Source organism: Lethenteron reissneri, chromosome 40 (genome assembly GCF_015708825.2).
Source record: "Lethenteron reissneri isolate LAM-NWPU_2019-01 chromosome 40, ASM1570882v1, whole genome shotgun sequence".
NCBI classification, from domain to species: Eukaryota; Metazoa; Chordata; class Hyperoartia; order Petromyzontiformes; family Petromyzontidae; genus Lethenteron; species Lethenteron reissneri.
The window spans coordinates 4,652,184-4,668,023 of record NC_083818.1 but is presented as its reverse complement, the minus strand read 5'-3'; the positions used below and the strand labels follow the sequence as shown (position 1 = coordinate 4,668,023).

The 15,840-nt window shown below is 52.6% G+C and overlaps 2 protein-coding genes across 2 annotated transcripts in view; one reads left to right on the top strand and one right to left on the bottom strand.

Annotated features, from left to right (window-relative positions):
- LOC133352368 (uncharacterized) lies at window positions 1-1,848 on the bottom strand. Its single transcript, XM_061567962.1, has 3 exons — window positions 1,800-1,848; window positions 1,447-1,657; window positions 1-142 (listed from the first exon to the last, which is right to left on the bottom strand). The coding sequence occupies exons 2-3, from the start codon at window positions 1,626-1,628 to the stop codon at window positions 1-3; spliced, it is 324 nt and encodes a 107-aa protein (XP_061423946.1). The 5' UTR covers window positions 1,629-1,657; window positions 1,800-1,848.
- A 10,961-nt stretch (window positions 1,849-12,809) lies between these two features.
- Window positions 12,810-15,840, top strand: part of LOC133352428 (zinc finger protein 362-like) — a 138,110-nt gene continuing 135,079 nt past the window's right edge. The window contains exon 1 of the mRNA XM_061568066.1: window positions 12,810-12,912. The gene's annotated coding sequence lies outside the window, so the exon portion shown is untranslated. The remainder of the gene's footprint in view (window positions 12,913-15,840) is intronic.

Sequence of the window (15,840 nt, the reverse complement as noted above, 5' to 3'; positions counted from 1 at the left end):
TCAGCGAAGGTAAATTTTTACCGATGGCGGGGCGGTGGCGGCTGGGGCGATGGCCACGCAGGTGACGCTGCCTGTGTGCCCGCCGAGGTTGGCTTCCTCCGTGCCCGTCGCGGCGTGCCACAGCTTCACCGTCGTATCGCGGCTGCAGGCGACGTCGCAACAACACGGCACAGAGCACACGAACAAATGCTCGTACAATACAAAAATGCCATCGTGAAATATGCACAGGGAAGTGACAGGGCCCAGAGGTACCTCTATTTTCAGAGGTTCGCGGTACGATTGCAGTGGCTGCCCTGGTTATTACTGCTGGTGGATTAAGCGTAAAATACTACGCACCGTCTGCTTCACAGTGGTTCGTTGAAGATCCTGTGGCGTTATTTCAAACAAGCAGCCCATTGTGTGCTAGGCATCACGGTCCAATCGAAAAATTACCCCCAAATTACTGAGCTGTGCCGGCCCAGTATCGCGGTGGCTAGATGTTAACTCCCTCGCCTGGTATGCGCCTGTATATATGGAGTTTGCGTGTCTCTCTCTCCGTGGTTGCATGGATTTTTCTGAGTACTCCAGCTTTTCCCTCCACATTTAGAAACGTACATTTAGAGGATTTGGCTGCAATAACTTTCTAGATGATGATGAGCACACTTCGTTGAGCTATCATTTGTGGCCAGGTCACTTCTGAAGAAGAGCTACGTCGCTCAGTGGGGCCTTACCTGATAAAATTGAAAAAATAGTTTGGTTTCAAATAGTTTAGTTTTAGTTCCTTCCTCCGGGGATGGGCTTGAGTCCATCACCGCTCTTAGGGACAATGATAAGTTGATAAGTTCAGCAATGTGCGTGTGTAATTTATTCCTGCCTAAGTGCTCCTCCCTCTCCTTTGACCATTCCCCCGCCCCTTCCCCACTCCTCCCCACCCCTCCTTCCCCCCTGCTCCCTACACTTTCTTTTTAAAGTTCTGTTTCCCCTCACCGTCCCCCCTCATATTAAAATACACACAGCCCACTCGTGGTCCCCGATCGGTGGAATGGCGAGCCCACTCTTCCCCCCCCCACCTCCCCGTCGTTAAACTCAGGAGCACAAAGTTCGGGACTGAGGTCCGCGGAGTTTCTGTAACTGCCCTGCCTGCCTCATGCTTTGTACTCTGTAAAATACATAACTTCGACATACATATATGTATGTAATATATGTATGTCGGTGTTATGTGAGTGGACGTGGGTTGACATCCACTCACGTAACATTGACATACATATGCATTTAATTGATGAAGTTATGAATGTATTCCCTTGTGTATCTGGTACTCTGTGTAAAAGCATTCGGTAAATAATAAAACTGGGCTCCTATTAAAATAAAAATGTTGTCCGTCTCTCTCTCCGCACGAGGGAGAGGAGTACCCCCACCTCCCCCCCCCCCCCCTCTTTCTCTCTCTCGCGAGAGCTCGCGTGTCCTTGCCTGCCGGAGACGATGTACGATCCGTGGAAGGCGACGGCGGTGACGAGGTCGCTGTGGCCCACCAGCGGCGTCACGGCGAAGCGCGCGTTCCCCCAGCGCTCCCGCAGCCGCCGCAGCCCCGCCGGGGCCACCGGCTCCACCTCCTTCTTCGCCGCCGCCGACACCACCGCCGGCGCCGTCATCGCCGTCGGACGCGTCCCCGCTTCTTTCGCTGACGGACACAAGCGAGCAAGCGCGTGTCGCTTGAGCTAAACCGGCCGGGGCTAGAAGGCCCGCGCACTTCCAATCTCGAACAGCACCTCCGGCTGCCCGCTCCGTCGCGGCGGACGCCAAATGCCGACGCACGCACGCACCTGTTTGTCCGGCGCGTGTTTTCTCTGGCGTCCCCTCGCTCCGCGCCTCCTGCTTATGCTGCTTCGCGGGCGCACACGCGGTCTCTGGGGCCCACGTGAGCAGAGCCCCGCGTCCCGCTTCTGCCGTGACAAAAACGGGAGGCACACAGTGAAGTTCTCCACCGCGCTGCGGTAACATGGCGTCACGACGGCGCGCGCTCACCGCTATCGCAGGCGGCCGGGTGACGATGTCGCGACAGCGCACGCTCACCACCGTCAACGCTGACAAGTCACAGCGATTACGGTCGCCCGTTCAGCCATCCGTAGCTCGTTTCTCCTTACAAGCTATTCTCTACATCATAAACGCATGCAGTCGACAACAAACCTTTTCGCTGTTTGTGAGTAGGATGCGAAGTTTTCTTTCAAAGGATGGATGCATTTCTTATCCATCCTATCGATTGCTCTACTGCTCTACTCCCTCTACACACATGACTGTGCCGCCGTTCACCATAGCAACACCATTGTGAAGTTTGCTGATGACACCACAGTTGGTGGGGCTCATCTCTGGGGGGGATGAGTCTGCCTACAGGGACGAGGTGGAGCGGCTGACAGCATACTGCCGGGGCAACAACCTGCTCCTTAACACCGCAAAGACCAAGGAGCTCATAATAGACTACAGGAGAAAGAAAACGGACACTCCACCACTAATCATCAGCGGGGACTGTGTGGAGAGGGTGGCAGACTTCTGCTTCCTGGGAGTCCACATTGGGGAGGGCCTGACCTGGAGCGCCAACAGCACTGAGCTTCTGAAAAAGGCCCAGCAGAGACTTTACTTACTGAGAATTCTCAGGAATAATAACATCACACAGAAACTGCTGGGTCCTTCTACCGAGCCTCCATCGAGAGCATTCTTACATACTGCATCTGTGTATGGTACACCAGCTGCACAGTGGCTCAGAGGAAAGCGCTCCAGAGGTCATCAACACAGCCCAAAAGATCGCCGCTGCCATCTCCCCACACTGGAAGCACTACACAGTTCACGTTGCATCAAAAAAGCACAGAACATTATAAAGGACTCTTCTCACCCTGGACACTCACTGTTTGAGCTGTTGCCATCAGGCAGACGATTCAGATCAGTCAAAACAAGGACAAACAGATTCAAACAGAGCTTTTATCCTACAGCGATCACCACACTCAATAATGCTAATTAATTATTAAGTAATAGCGTTTACATTGACTGTGAAATAGAGATGTGCAATGACAAAATGTAACCTTATGTGGGTATGTGGGTATACTTGGGCTGTTTTTATATATAGTATAAATTGATTATCTTCATTTCATTTTATTTTATTTTCTTGTTTTATTAATTTAAATTTATGAATGAGGCCCCTGACTGGTGAGCATTTTAAATTTCGTTGTACTGGTGACATGACAATAAACGATCTATCTATCTATCTATTGTCAAAAAATATTTTATACAAATCGAGTGAAACTATATCGTGGCACAGAATCGAGTCCTCCTGAGCCACACGGTCAGCTGGTGATGATGACGATGAGGCCGACTGACCGCTTACTCGCCGATTACACCACGCTACGTAAACCATTGCAACAACGACGCTCGTCATCCGATCATCGGCAAGGTGGCAGCGCAGCAGTAACATTCGCACCTCACGACGACGTCCTGGGTTCGACTTCCGACTATCTGCGTGGAGTTTGTATGTTCTCTCTGTCTGTCTCTCTTTAGGCCTGTCTGGCAATGTCTATTCACTTGTCCAACTGCATTCCTGCCTGCCTGTCTGTCTCTCAGTGTATCGGTGTTTGTCTGCAAGTCTGTTTATCGTTTTGGACGGCAAGGCGGCACAGTGGTAACACTTGTGCCTCAAAGCAAGATGTAACTGGGTTCGATTCCTGACTTGAGTGCCTTGTCTGTACAGAGTTTGTATATTCTCCCATCGTTTCGGCCTGGGTTTGCTCCAAATTCTCCAGCAAAAGAAACTGGGATTGGCAAGAAACCATCCCAATGCTGAAAACATGACCTGCAAATAATTCAATTGGGACTAAACACAGAAACATCAGCCGCCCTTTGCGAAAAACATGCAGGACCCTCCTGAAAAAGTCTGGAAACTTTAGCGAGGCTTTCCTGCGCAAATAATCGTAATAATAACAACAATAGTAATACCCAAACAATGTGGAGACACTGCGTTGGCAGTGGCGCAAAACTCGACACACTCACCAACCAAACTGCCTTAAAAGGAAAACAAAATAAAAAATGTAATCCGTGACGTTTTGGGCCACAGCCCTCCTTCATAAGCACGTAAATTCCTTGGTAACGACGAGCTGTTGCGCGTCTCGGTCTCACGTTCGCTTCATGCCGGCGCCTCCGTCGTGCCGAGGCGTAGGCTCGGCGTCGGGGGGCGTTGTCGTCGCTGTCGCCGGATCAGGCGCGGCGACGAGGGGCGTTGTCGTCGCTGTCCGCCGGATCAGGCGCGCGACGAGGGGAGTTGTCGTCGCTGTCGCCGGATTAGGCGCGGCGACGAGGGGAGTTGTCGTCGCTGTCGCCGGATCAGGCGCGGCGACGAGGGGCGTTGTCGTCGATGTCGCCGGCGCGGGGGGCTCCGGGTCCCCCTCCCGCTCCGCGAGAGCCCTCAGCAACCCCGCCAACCTCCGCCGCAGCTCGCATTTCTGGGTCACCTGCGTGCGATTGAACAGTCGGCGCTACGATATGCGACAAACAACGGTCGCCGTTCGCCACTAGGTGCCCCGGTTTTCCCTCCGCATTGGAAATATGCATTTAGAGCATTAGGCTGCTAGAAATTTGCGTATGATAATCCACTTCGTTGAGCTATCAGTTGTGGCTGGGCAGCTTCTGAAAAAGAGCTACATAGCTCAGTGGGCCTTACCTGGTAAAATAAAATGTTAGTTTAAGTGGCAGCGACATCCCGAGGGCACCTGTGCCAGGCCAGGTGTACTTTGAGGCCACGTGAAGTGTCGAAGGCTCTGTTTGCCTTTTGGCGTTCTCTGGTCTGACACTAGTGAGACTAAACCATGAAGAATGCTGTCTCTGGTGTAGGCCAATCAGTTTCAAAGACAATGCTCTATATATTATCAGAACATGATCATTTGCATGTTCACCACAAGTACGTGTGGTTAATGGAGACTTTATTCCTTGCAAAAGGTTTCTATTTGGTGTTTGAACATCTTAACACCTGTTTTATTGCTAGAAAGGGTAGAAACCTATTATTTTTCATATTTCGAAGGCTCGCTGGCAGCAGGTCACGGGGCAGACTCAGGTGCTATGGGTTGACCAACTGAGAAGACTGGCAGATGCACCAGCTGTACCCCTCCTGTGCCAACTTGCTGCATTTTAGCCGCCTGCCGGCTCCGCTCATGGTTGCGAGCATCGCTCCTCTGTCCTCCGTTGTTGCTGGAGGACGACCGACTGCCTCCAACTCCCAGTAGCGTCCTTCACGAGCCTTCTCACCCATCACACCACAATACAGTTAGACCCCGGCTTACGTCTGGGGAGATGCGTTCCTGAAAGGTGTGACGTTGAATATTGAAACGTCAATCAAAGATATTTACGAGGTTAGATGGTGGAGGCGAAGGCTGAGAGACGACAGGATAACTGAACAAATTAACCCGTAAAACAAAGTTTTTCACTATAAATCCTTTGTATGCATGGCGGCTAGAGTCTTCTCGTCCTCTGGCTTGAGATGGCTGCCACTTATGGGTCAGATGATTGTCTGCCAGTATTAAGCAATTGGTAATTAAATATTAATTTGTTTCCCTAAACAGTGTAAAATTTTGGAAAAAAATGTTCACGAACATTAATTGTCACACACAACGAGTCTGTGTGGAAAATGTCAGCTCGATTGGATCACGGGAAGTGGGTTAAAAAACGAGCGAAAGATTTGCACGGTCCTAAGCAAGCAAGCGAACTTAATATAAAGGATTTAAAAATATATTCGCCTGTGGAGGACGCGGAGATCGATCCCACGACCTTTGGCATGGGAAGCGAGGGCACTACCAACTGCGCTACTCCGCCACGGCCTGTGGAGGTGTCACGCTCTGGGCTCCTACACTCTGACGTTCAGCCAAAGCCATGAATGAGTTCTATTTGAATAAATGTAAAATATTTTTTTTGCCTAAAAAGTGTAACATTTTGGCAATTTTTTTTCACGAACATTAATTGTCTCGCACAACGAGTCTGTGTGGAAAATGTCAGCTCGATTGGATCACGGGAAGTGGGTTAAAAAACGACCGAAAGATTTGCACGGTCGTAAGCAAGCAAGCAAGCGAACTTAATATAAAGGATTTAAAAGGACGGACGATGCCTTCAGCGACGTGAGTGTGGGGGTTGAGGCGACGCAAATCGGGTAGCGGCATTATGAAGTGACTACGTGTTTGCGAAACTACGTAGAGAGGAAAGGCTTAAATCGGGCTATCCACTGCTAGATGAAGCCCTCCGCCAAGTCGCCGCCACCTCTTTGAGGTTCTGCGATGCGACAGTTACACCCGCATTTAAAGTTTAGTAACAAAAATTGCCTTGGTTTATTTTGGCACAGGTAAAAACCCAGTCGACAATGAATGCCCGTTTTCGATCGTGACCTGGCTACTCAATAGAAACATGGTTCCAGCAAGACAAATGAAAACAATCTAATAACTGTACTCTGTCAAGGTAAAACACATTTATTTATGGTTTTACCCGGTAAGGCCCACTGAGCTATAGTTCTTTTTTGTTGTTGCAGACGCGACCTGGCCACAAATGGCAGCTCAACGAAGTGGCTTATCACGTGGAAATTTATAGCAGCCAAGTACTCCAAGGCACGTTGGTTCTAAATGTTGAGGGGAAAAAAAAACGGAGGACCTGGAGAAAAATCAACGCGACCACGGCGAGAGAGACACGCAAACTTCAAATATACAGCAGGCTTCATCTTCTTGGTCTTTCGGTAAGTCACGTAGAAGGGAAATAATAAAAATAAAACATGATAAAATAATATATTGTTTTTTTTTATTTCCCTTCTACGTGACTTTACCGAAAGAACCAAGAAGATGAATCCCTGCAGTCACGAAAGCTTTAAATCGAAATATACAGCAGGCGTCAAGGGTCGGGATCGAACCCACGACGTCCTGCACACCAGGCGAGGCAGTTAACATCTCGCCACTAAGTTACGAATGGGCAAGGTCGTGCATCGACAATGGTGCACGTATATGGGCATTGTGTAAACATCAAATGGCAAAGCATTATGACTATTAAGCCACGGATTAATCTGGCTGTCCGCCTGATGATGCTTGCTGCAATTACTGGCGCAACTTCATACTCAGATTGTAAATGTTGTGGATTTGCTCTCCTGACACTCCGGTGTGGCTGTACCAGTAACGAATTGGCCACGTTCTGTTACGTGACAACCCTTTACTAATTATATTCATATTCTTAGGTTTTTTTCGGTAAAGTCACGTAGGTAAAACATTAAAATTAATAAAAGTAAAATAAAAATCACGACGTTTCGGAGGCAACACAAGCTTCCGTCTTCAGGTGGTACCGTCACAGCCACGACAGCCGTATCAAGTAAATGAGAGATTGCAAGAGCTACCACTCCGTTTATATAATGGTTGGAGAGGGGGGGGAAGGGCCAAGTTCGGCACACTTTTTAATTAGCTGTGTCGGGTGGTGGCGGGTTCAACGACACATTGAGATTCACGCGATCTACCCCCCCCCCCAAACCCATCCCCCATATATTATTTGTAGCCCGTGGCTTATTACCAGCTCATAGACAAGTATCCAAAGCTAAGCAGGGCTCAGCCTGGACACTACTTTGATGGATGGGCGGTCGCTCACGCACTCGTCAGCTGTAAGATACACTGTGGCGGGTACGTGGCGACCATCAGAGGGCAGTGCGGCCGCACCAATTGTTGCGCTTTCCCGCATTCACTATTATAATCGGCGCTGACCAGATTGGTGAAGTATGGTCAAATACAACAAAAAACACCCACCTCCCCCCCTCGCGACCCGCAACGGCATAGGGGATGAGTCCCGTCGTCCAGCAGTGGGTTGACACAAGGGCTGTTCAACACGAAACGCGTGCTGCCAATGCGGAGCAGCGTTCAATGTGGAGTGACAGTCACACGAGGGGAAGATTCATCCAGCTGTGGAGAGAGCGTGTGGCCCCGGCTGTACGAGACACATTCTTAGTTTTTTTTTTCGGTAAAGTCACGTAGGTGAAAAAATTTAATTAATAAAGTAAAATTGTAATTTTTTTACCTACGTGACTTTACCGAAAAAACCCTAACAATATGAATCCTTGCAGTCACGAAAGCTTCAAATCTAGAATTAATGGACGAGACACGTTGCAAACAAGGCTCGCGTTTCAACTTCCCAGTGCACATCGACAGCGCGTCCTCGATCCCGCCTCCCCATTGGCTACGACTCGCACGGCAGGGCGTGGCGTAAGTGTAAATCAGAGTGGGCGTCACCCACTCTGGCCGACTCCAGCCAATCACGTCCCGAGACGCACGACACACACACGCACAGCGACGCATGCGTGTTACCAAATCTAAAAACGGGATTTTGCCGCCCTATTAAAATAACAACATTAACATTTTTTTTGTCAAGTATGAAATTTTTTACTTTAATCGCCTCCTCCTCCGTGAGCGTTCGCGGCAGATGTTCGAGGTTTTCAATCTGCCGCAGCTTCTTCCTCAGTTTGCGAATCTCGCCATCGGGCGAACGCCCGCTCTCGGCCCATAGAGGACCTCCGCCGTACTCGTCTCACAATCCCCAGTGCACACAAGCAAAGGGGGAGAGGGGATGGTGCGACGCCGTTGCTTATGAGTAGTGGGGAATTGAGTTTCCCATATAAGGGCATGGGCGGAGCGGTTGCAAATGAGATGGGAGTGGACTATGTTAATATATGTTAATTAGGTAGGGTGGTGGTGGTGGTGGGTGGTGGTGGTGGTGGTGGGTGGTGGTGGTGGGTGGTGGTGGGTGGGGGTGGGTGGTGGTGGGGGTGGGTGGGTGGTGGTGGTGGGGTGGGGTGGTGGTGGTGGTGGTGGGTGGGTGGTGGTGGTGGTGGTGGGTGGGTGGTGGTGGTCCGGTGGTGGTGGGTGGGTGGTGGATGGGTGGTGGTGGGTGGGTGGTGGTGTGGTGGTGGGTGGTCGTGTGGTGGGGTGGTGGTGGTGGTGGTGGGTGGGTGGTGTGGGGGTGGTGTGGTGGGGGGGGTGGTGGTGGTGTGGTGTGGGTGGGGTGTGTGGTGGTGTGGTGTGTGGTGGTGGTGGTGGTGGTGGTGGTGGTGGGTGTGGTGGTGGTGGTGGGTGGTTGGTGGTGGTGGGTGGGTGGTGGTGGTGGTGGGGTGGTGGGTGGGTGGTGGTGGTGTGGTGGTGGTGGGTGGGTGGGGGTGGTGGTGGTGGGTGGTGGTGGTGGTGGGTGGGTGGTGGTGGTGGGTGGTGTGGTGGGTGGGTGGTGGTGGTGGTGGGTGGTGGGGTGGGGGTGGTGGTGGTGGTGGTGGTGTGGTGGTGGGGGTGGTGGTGGTGGTGGTGGTGGGTGGGTGGTGGTGGTGGTGGTGGTGGGTGGTGGTGGTGGGGGGGTGGGTGGGTGGTGGTGGTGGTGGTGGGTGGGTGGGTGGGGGTGGGTGGTGGTGGTGGTGGTGGTGGGTGGTGGTGGTGGTGTGGGTGGGTGGTGGTGGTGGTGGGTGGGTGGTGGTGTGTGGGTGGGTGGTGGTGGTGTGTGGTGGTGGGTGGTGGTGGTGGGTGGTGGTGGGGGGGGTGGTGGTGGTGGGTGGTGGGTGGGTGGGGTGTGGTGGGTGGGTGGTGGTGGGGGGGGTGGTGGTGTGGGTGGGGTGGTGGGTGGTGGTGTGTGATGGTGGTGGTGGTGGGTGGGTGGGTGGATGGTGTGGTGGTGGTGGGTGGGTGTGTGGATGATGATTGTGGTGGGTGTGGTGGTGGGTGGTGGGTGGGTGGGTGATGATTGTGGTGGTGTGGTGGTGGTGGGTGGTGGTGGTGGGTGTGTGGATGATGATTGTGGGTGGGTGGATGGTGGTGGGGGTGTGGGTGGGTGGTGGTGTGGTGTGGTGGGTGGGTGGGTGTGTGGATGGATGATTGTGGGTGGGTGGATGGTAGTGGTGGTGTGTGGATGGTGGTGGTGGGTGTGTGGATGATGATTGTGGGTGGGTGTGTGGATGATGATTGTGGGTGGTGTGGGTGGATGGTGGTGGGTGGGCGGTGGGTGGATGGTGGGTGGTGGTGGTGGGAGTGGTGGTGGGGTTGGTGGGTGTGTGGATGGTGGGTGGGTGTGTGTGGTGGATGGTGGGTGGGGGTGTGGGTGGATGGTGGTGGTGGGTGAGGGGGATGGTGGGGGTGGTGGTGTGTGGATGGGCGATGGTTGTGGGTGGGTGGGTGGGTGGGGGTGTGGGTGGATGGTGGTGGTGGGGGTCGATGGATGCTGGTGGTGGTGGATGGATGGTGGTGGGTGGGTGAATGTTAGTGGTGGGTGGTTGGTGGTGGTTGATAGGTGGGTGGATGGTGGCGGTGGGTGAGTGGGTCGGTGGGTGGGTGGTGGGTGGTTGGTGGTGGTTTATAGGTGGGTGGATAGTGGTGGTGGGTGAGTGGTCGGTGGGTGGTTGGTGGTGGGTGGGCATGTTACCAAATTGTGGGTGGATGGTGGTGAGTGGGTTGTGGTGTGGTGGGTGGATGGTGGTGAGTGGGTTGTGGTGTTGGTGGGTGGATGGTGGTGAGTGGGTTGTGGTGTTGGTGGGTGGATGGTGGTGAGTGAGTGATGGACACCACCAAATGTAGTCGACCGGCAGGTCACGTGTGGTAGGATAAAATGTGGGTGTTCCCACGTCTTTAACCATGGCGTATGACCAATGTGGAAGAGTAGACCAAATACCCACAAGACGGCTCTCCAGAGCTCTGTCGAGTGGAGATCATTCCGCTAAAATTGTCAGAAATTGCAGGACCCGCACCTCTGTCTTTACGCCTATACCACTACGGATATGTAGTGAATCTAGATTTGAAGTTTTCGTGACTGCAGGGTTCCATACTCTTTGGTTCTTTCGGTAAAGTCACGTAGGTATAAAATAAGTTAAATTAGTGGGCCCACTTCAGCAATTGTTTCTTGCTGTGGTTATCCCACCTGATGACGGACGCTTGTGTTGCACCCGAAACGTCGTGATTTAATTTATTTTATTCATATCTACGTGACTTTACCGAAAGACGAAAGGATATGTAGTGGTTGAAGATCTCATCCAGCAGTGGATTTACCATGGTTGAGGATGATTGTACAAGTGATTCGGTGATGCAGCTGCGTTGGCAGTGGTGCACAGGCACTTAACTAAATAAAACCGTAACACATTCGTGACAGCACGTTCTTATGAAGGGCCATTGCACGAAACGTTGCCGGTTTATATTTTTCTAAGGCAAAAAAAACCTTAACGAATTAAAAAAAAATGTTTTTATTATTGACTGGATAAGCGTCGCTGCAAGAACAGAAATAAAAATGTATTTTGACTTAAGAATCGAATAAGGAAAAATTTGAGGCGCGCGTTACGATTAATCGAATCTTTTCTGAGCGAACCCTATTATGCTAATGATTCGTTATTCTAATGACCCGGTATGCTAATTATCCGGAAGCGAGCGTTTTAAAGCCCACGCGCGCGCAACGCTTGCTAATAAAAATCGGAAGTTTCCGCCGGCAAACCGGAAGTGTATAGTAATTAGCTCCTTATACGAGATAATTATCCCCCGCCCCCACCCACTTTGCTGGAGTGGGCGGGGCCATGACGGGGTGGGCGGGGCCATAATGAGGGGGGGCGGGGCTATGAGTGAGTGGGTGGGTGGAGAGGGAGGGAGGGTGAGGGTGGGGAGGAAGGCGGGGCCATGACGGGGTGGGCGGGCCATGATGAGGGGGGGGCGGGGCTATGAGTGAGTGGGTGGGTGGAGGGAGGGAGGGGTGAGGGGGTGGGGAGAAAGGCGGGGCCATGACGGGGTGGGCGGACCATGATGAGGGGGGGGGGGCGGGGCTATGAGTGAGTGGGTGGGTGGAGAGGGAGGGAGGGGTGAGGGGGTGGGGAGGAAGCGGGGCCATGACGGGGTGGGCGGGGCCATGATGAGGGGGGGGGGCGTGGCTATGAGTGAGTGGGTGGTGGAGAGGGAGGGAGGGGTGAGGGGTGGGAGAAAGGCGGGCCATGACGGGGGGCGGGACCATGATGAGGGGGGGGGCGGGGCTATGAGTGAGTGGGTGGGTGGAGAGGGAGGGAGGGTGAGGGGTGGGGAGGAAGGCGGGCCATGACGGGGTGGGCGGGGCCATGATGAGGGGGGGGCGGGGCTATGAGTGAGTGGGTGGGTGAGAGGAGGGAGGGGTGGGGGGTGGGGAGGAAGGCGGGGCCATGACGGGTGGGCGGGGCCATGATGAGGGGGGGGGCGTGGCTATGAGTGAGTGGGTGGGTGGAGAGGGAGGAGGGGTGAGGGGGTGGGGAAAGGCGGGCCATGACGGGGTGGGCGGGACCATGATGAGGGGGGGGGGGGGGCTATGAGTGAGTGGGTGGGTGGAGAGGGAGGGGTGAGGGGTGGGGAGAAGGCGGGGCCATGACGGGGTGGGCGGGGCCATGATGAGGGGGGGGGCGGGGCTATGAGTGAGTGGGTGGGTGGAGAGAGGGAGGGTGAGGGGGTGGGGAGAAGGCGGGGCCATGACGGGGTGGGCGGGGCCATGATGAGGGGGGGGCGGGCTATGATGAGTGGGTGTGGAGAGGGAGGGAGGGGAGGGGGTGGGGAGGACGGGGCCATGACGGGGTGGGCGGGGCCATGACGGGGTGGGCGGGGCCATGATGAGGGGGGGGGCGGGGCTATGAGTGAGTGGTGGGTGGAGAGGGAGGGAGGGTGAGGGGGTGGGGAGGAAGCGGGCCATGACGGTGGGCGGGCCATGATGAGGGGGAGGCGGGGCTATGAGTGAGTGGGTGGGTGGTGGGGAGGAAGGCGGGGCCCGCGCGCGGGGGGAGGAGGAGGAGCGCGAGGGAGCAAGAGAGAGCGTTCGAAGAAAAAAAGCGGAGACGCCGCGCCGAGAGAGAGAGAGAGAAAAAAACTCTCCCCCCCCCCTGTCCGTGTCTCTCGCAAGCTCGACTCGGAGCGGCCAACGGCAAAGGTGCGTTTCGCTGCAAGGCGCCGAGCATTCCGCTTTTCGCCGTCACCACTTCGTATTTTATTCGTCAGCCGAAGCGGTGTTTTTTTAACAGCAAGCTGCTCGCTCGTTAACCGTCGTAACACTGTCGTTTAATTGATTGCCCGCGCTTTATTTTTTTTTATAAAAGGCGCGTCAGGTATGCGGAGCCTTGAGGGGGCGGGGTAGGGGGGGCGTAGCTGAGGGGCGGGGCCGTTGGGGGGGAGGTATAAAAGCGCGCGATCGCCCGTTGCATTTCCCAGCGCGCATCGGGTTCCTCCGGCGTTCCCATTGGTCGCCGGGCGCGTCACGTGCCTCGCCCGCGCCGGTCGGTGGGCGGTGCGCGCGCCACGCTCTCGACCAATGGGAGCGCGCCGTTTCCCGCCAACGCCGCGCGTGTGCAGTAGAGATTTTAAAAGGGCGGGCCGGGTGGGGGTGCGTGAGGGGCGGGGCCCGCGTGTGGGGGGGGAGTGGATGAGGGGAGGGGCCGAGGGGGGGTTTGCGGGTGAAAAAAATGGCGGCTCTTTTTTTTCTTTTCGTTTTTTTATCTTTTTTTTCTACCCCCATTTTTTTTTGCTTAGAGTTTTTTTTCTTTTGCCCACCTCTCTCCGGCTGAAGTGGCGACCGCCAACGTTACCCGTGGCGAAATTGAGGGAAATTAATTGCGCGAGAAAATGTTTTTTTTTTACCTTTGAAAATAACCAACATACGTGTTGTGTGTATGTATATATGTAAACGCGCGCACCAGACAAAAGAACCCACTGTTTTATTTAAGCTCACATTGTTAACGAGCCCACTATTAAGTGCGAATTTTAATGAGCTTCCGACACAAGTGATGCGAATGAGGAGGCAACGTGATTATAAAAAAAACAGCACAGGGCAATCAAATCTCCCAAGCTGCCTTTGTCTCGTTTGTTGAAGGCTGAGCCGACCTAGAGGTGGTACAGACACGTCTTGTCTTTAGTTAGCGATGGTGCTATCAATGCTGGCAATATAGTGGTGAGTTTAACTCATCATAATATTGTGCATGTATGTTTGCGTACGAATGAAAAACAATTTGCTAGCATCTATTGTTAGTGATTGTGGTGGTGGTGGTGGTTATTGATAGTGGAAGTTGTATTGGTTAAACCACGCGTGTTGTGTGTCGTTTTAAGGCCGAGTCGACGTAGGGGAGCTGGCCTGTTGAGAATGGCTGTAAAATCGTACAGTATTGAAATTCCCGTCTCGGCAATCCATCCTTGGTAAACGATGTTCGTAGTGGACACGCCAATGCAACATACATACAAATGCAGGTATTCGTACATGCAGTTGTCATAGGATTAGTGTATACGTAATATAACTAATCTAATAATATACGTGCACAGTTCCACACGTAAACAGCTCAAAATACACAGGGGTTTCTGTGTATATTTACACAATAATATGCTCACACGCGTGTACATATACACACTTGTACACAACATTTACATATGCAACACGTGTACATTCACGTTGCCACGTGTACTTTGTAAAAATGTGAGAAGGGTTACATGCAAACCTCGTGTACATAGAATATACATGCGCATACACACGTGTACTCACACGTACGCGTATACCTACACGCACGTAAGCACATACGTGTTCGTACTCACACACTTGCACACACGAGTCAGCATGAACACTTACACACGTGTAATACAAATGCAAAGATCCCCCGTATAGCCTTTAACAGACTGTTGGGGCAAGTGCTGTTGGCGAGTAGCACATATGAAGGCACACGAGGGGTGGGGCCAGCACCATGCCCGGCCGCCTTTGTCTCCTCGTGCTGATGTTTAGCCTACGCACCAGGTGCTCATTTAAGGCAGAGACGATCTAGGGGAGAGGCACGGGACCTCTGCAAGATAATCGGTACCGGTGTCGGTCGTGAGCACGAATCGAACTCGAGTCGTCGAGTTCGTCGCGCTGCCCGCTAACCACTGCACCACCGCTCCGCACACGTATACATTCACGTAACATGCATTCCAAACATACACACTTCAATGCAGGTAATGCTGTGTGCGTACACAATTATAAATGTACAAATACACGCGCAGCAGCATACGCACGTACTGTCGAAATGCACAAGTGATTACCATATATGCAAAACTATACCCACACCTGTATGTGGACACATTAAAGTACTATACCGTATATATACTCACAAGCATACGAAAACACCCTTGAGTACAATATGCAAGTATACATGCATGATTCAGTACACAAATATACGTAGACACCCATCTCGTACATCATCGACTTCACGTGTGCACACGTGCACTCTGCACCATGCAATCATACATGCAACTGCCCACGCTCCACATGCACAGACATGCATTACGACTGCGCACGTATACAAGCATGCTTGTCCACACATGGACACAGTGTATATAGTTAATGTACAACTTATGCATGCACAAACAAGTACAGTATGTGCACGTAGGCACATAGTGTGTACAGTGCATGTCCAACGTATGCATGCATACAGTACACGTGTAGTATATAATATACGTGTACTCATTTACAGTCTTTTGTCAATCCATTGCTGGATGAAGACCTCCCCACAACTTGCATTGAACTCCTATTTGTGCTGAGCACACACGTGCACTCTTTAGCATCTGCACACGCAGAAGTGTAACTGTACACGTCCTGTGAGTGTAAACAGTGAACGTGTGTAAGCACACATCATCACACGTAATGCACAAAGAATATCGTCACACGCGAGATTACGTAAACATGTATTTACACGTGTGTGGACATGTACGGCCGTGTACACATTTCCTACATATATGCAGTGCTAAATACTAAATGCATTGAACCGTACACAGGGCCATACATTTGCTTTACACAAGTATACGTGCGTGCACACACATGTTCACACTCGATGTGCAGTATTAC

Excerpts from the sequence above, each read along its gene's own strand:
- LOC133352368 (XM_061567962.1), bottom strand. The coding sequence starts at position 1,628 with ATGACGGCGCCGGCGGTGGTGTCGGCGGCGGCGAAGAAGGAGGTGGAG. Across the intron at positions 143-1,446 it reads TCGTACATCGTCTCCGGCAG|CCGCGATACGACGGTGAAGC; the intron begins GCAAGGACACGC and ends CGTCGCCTGCAG.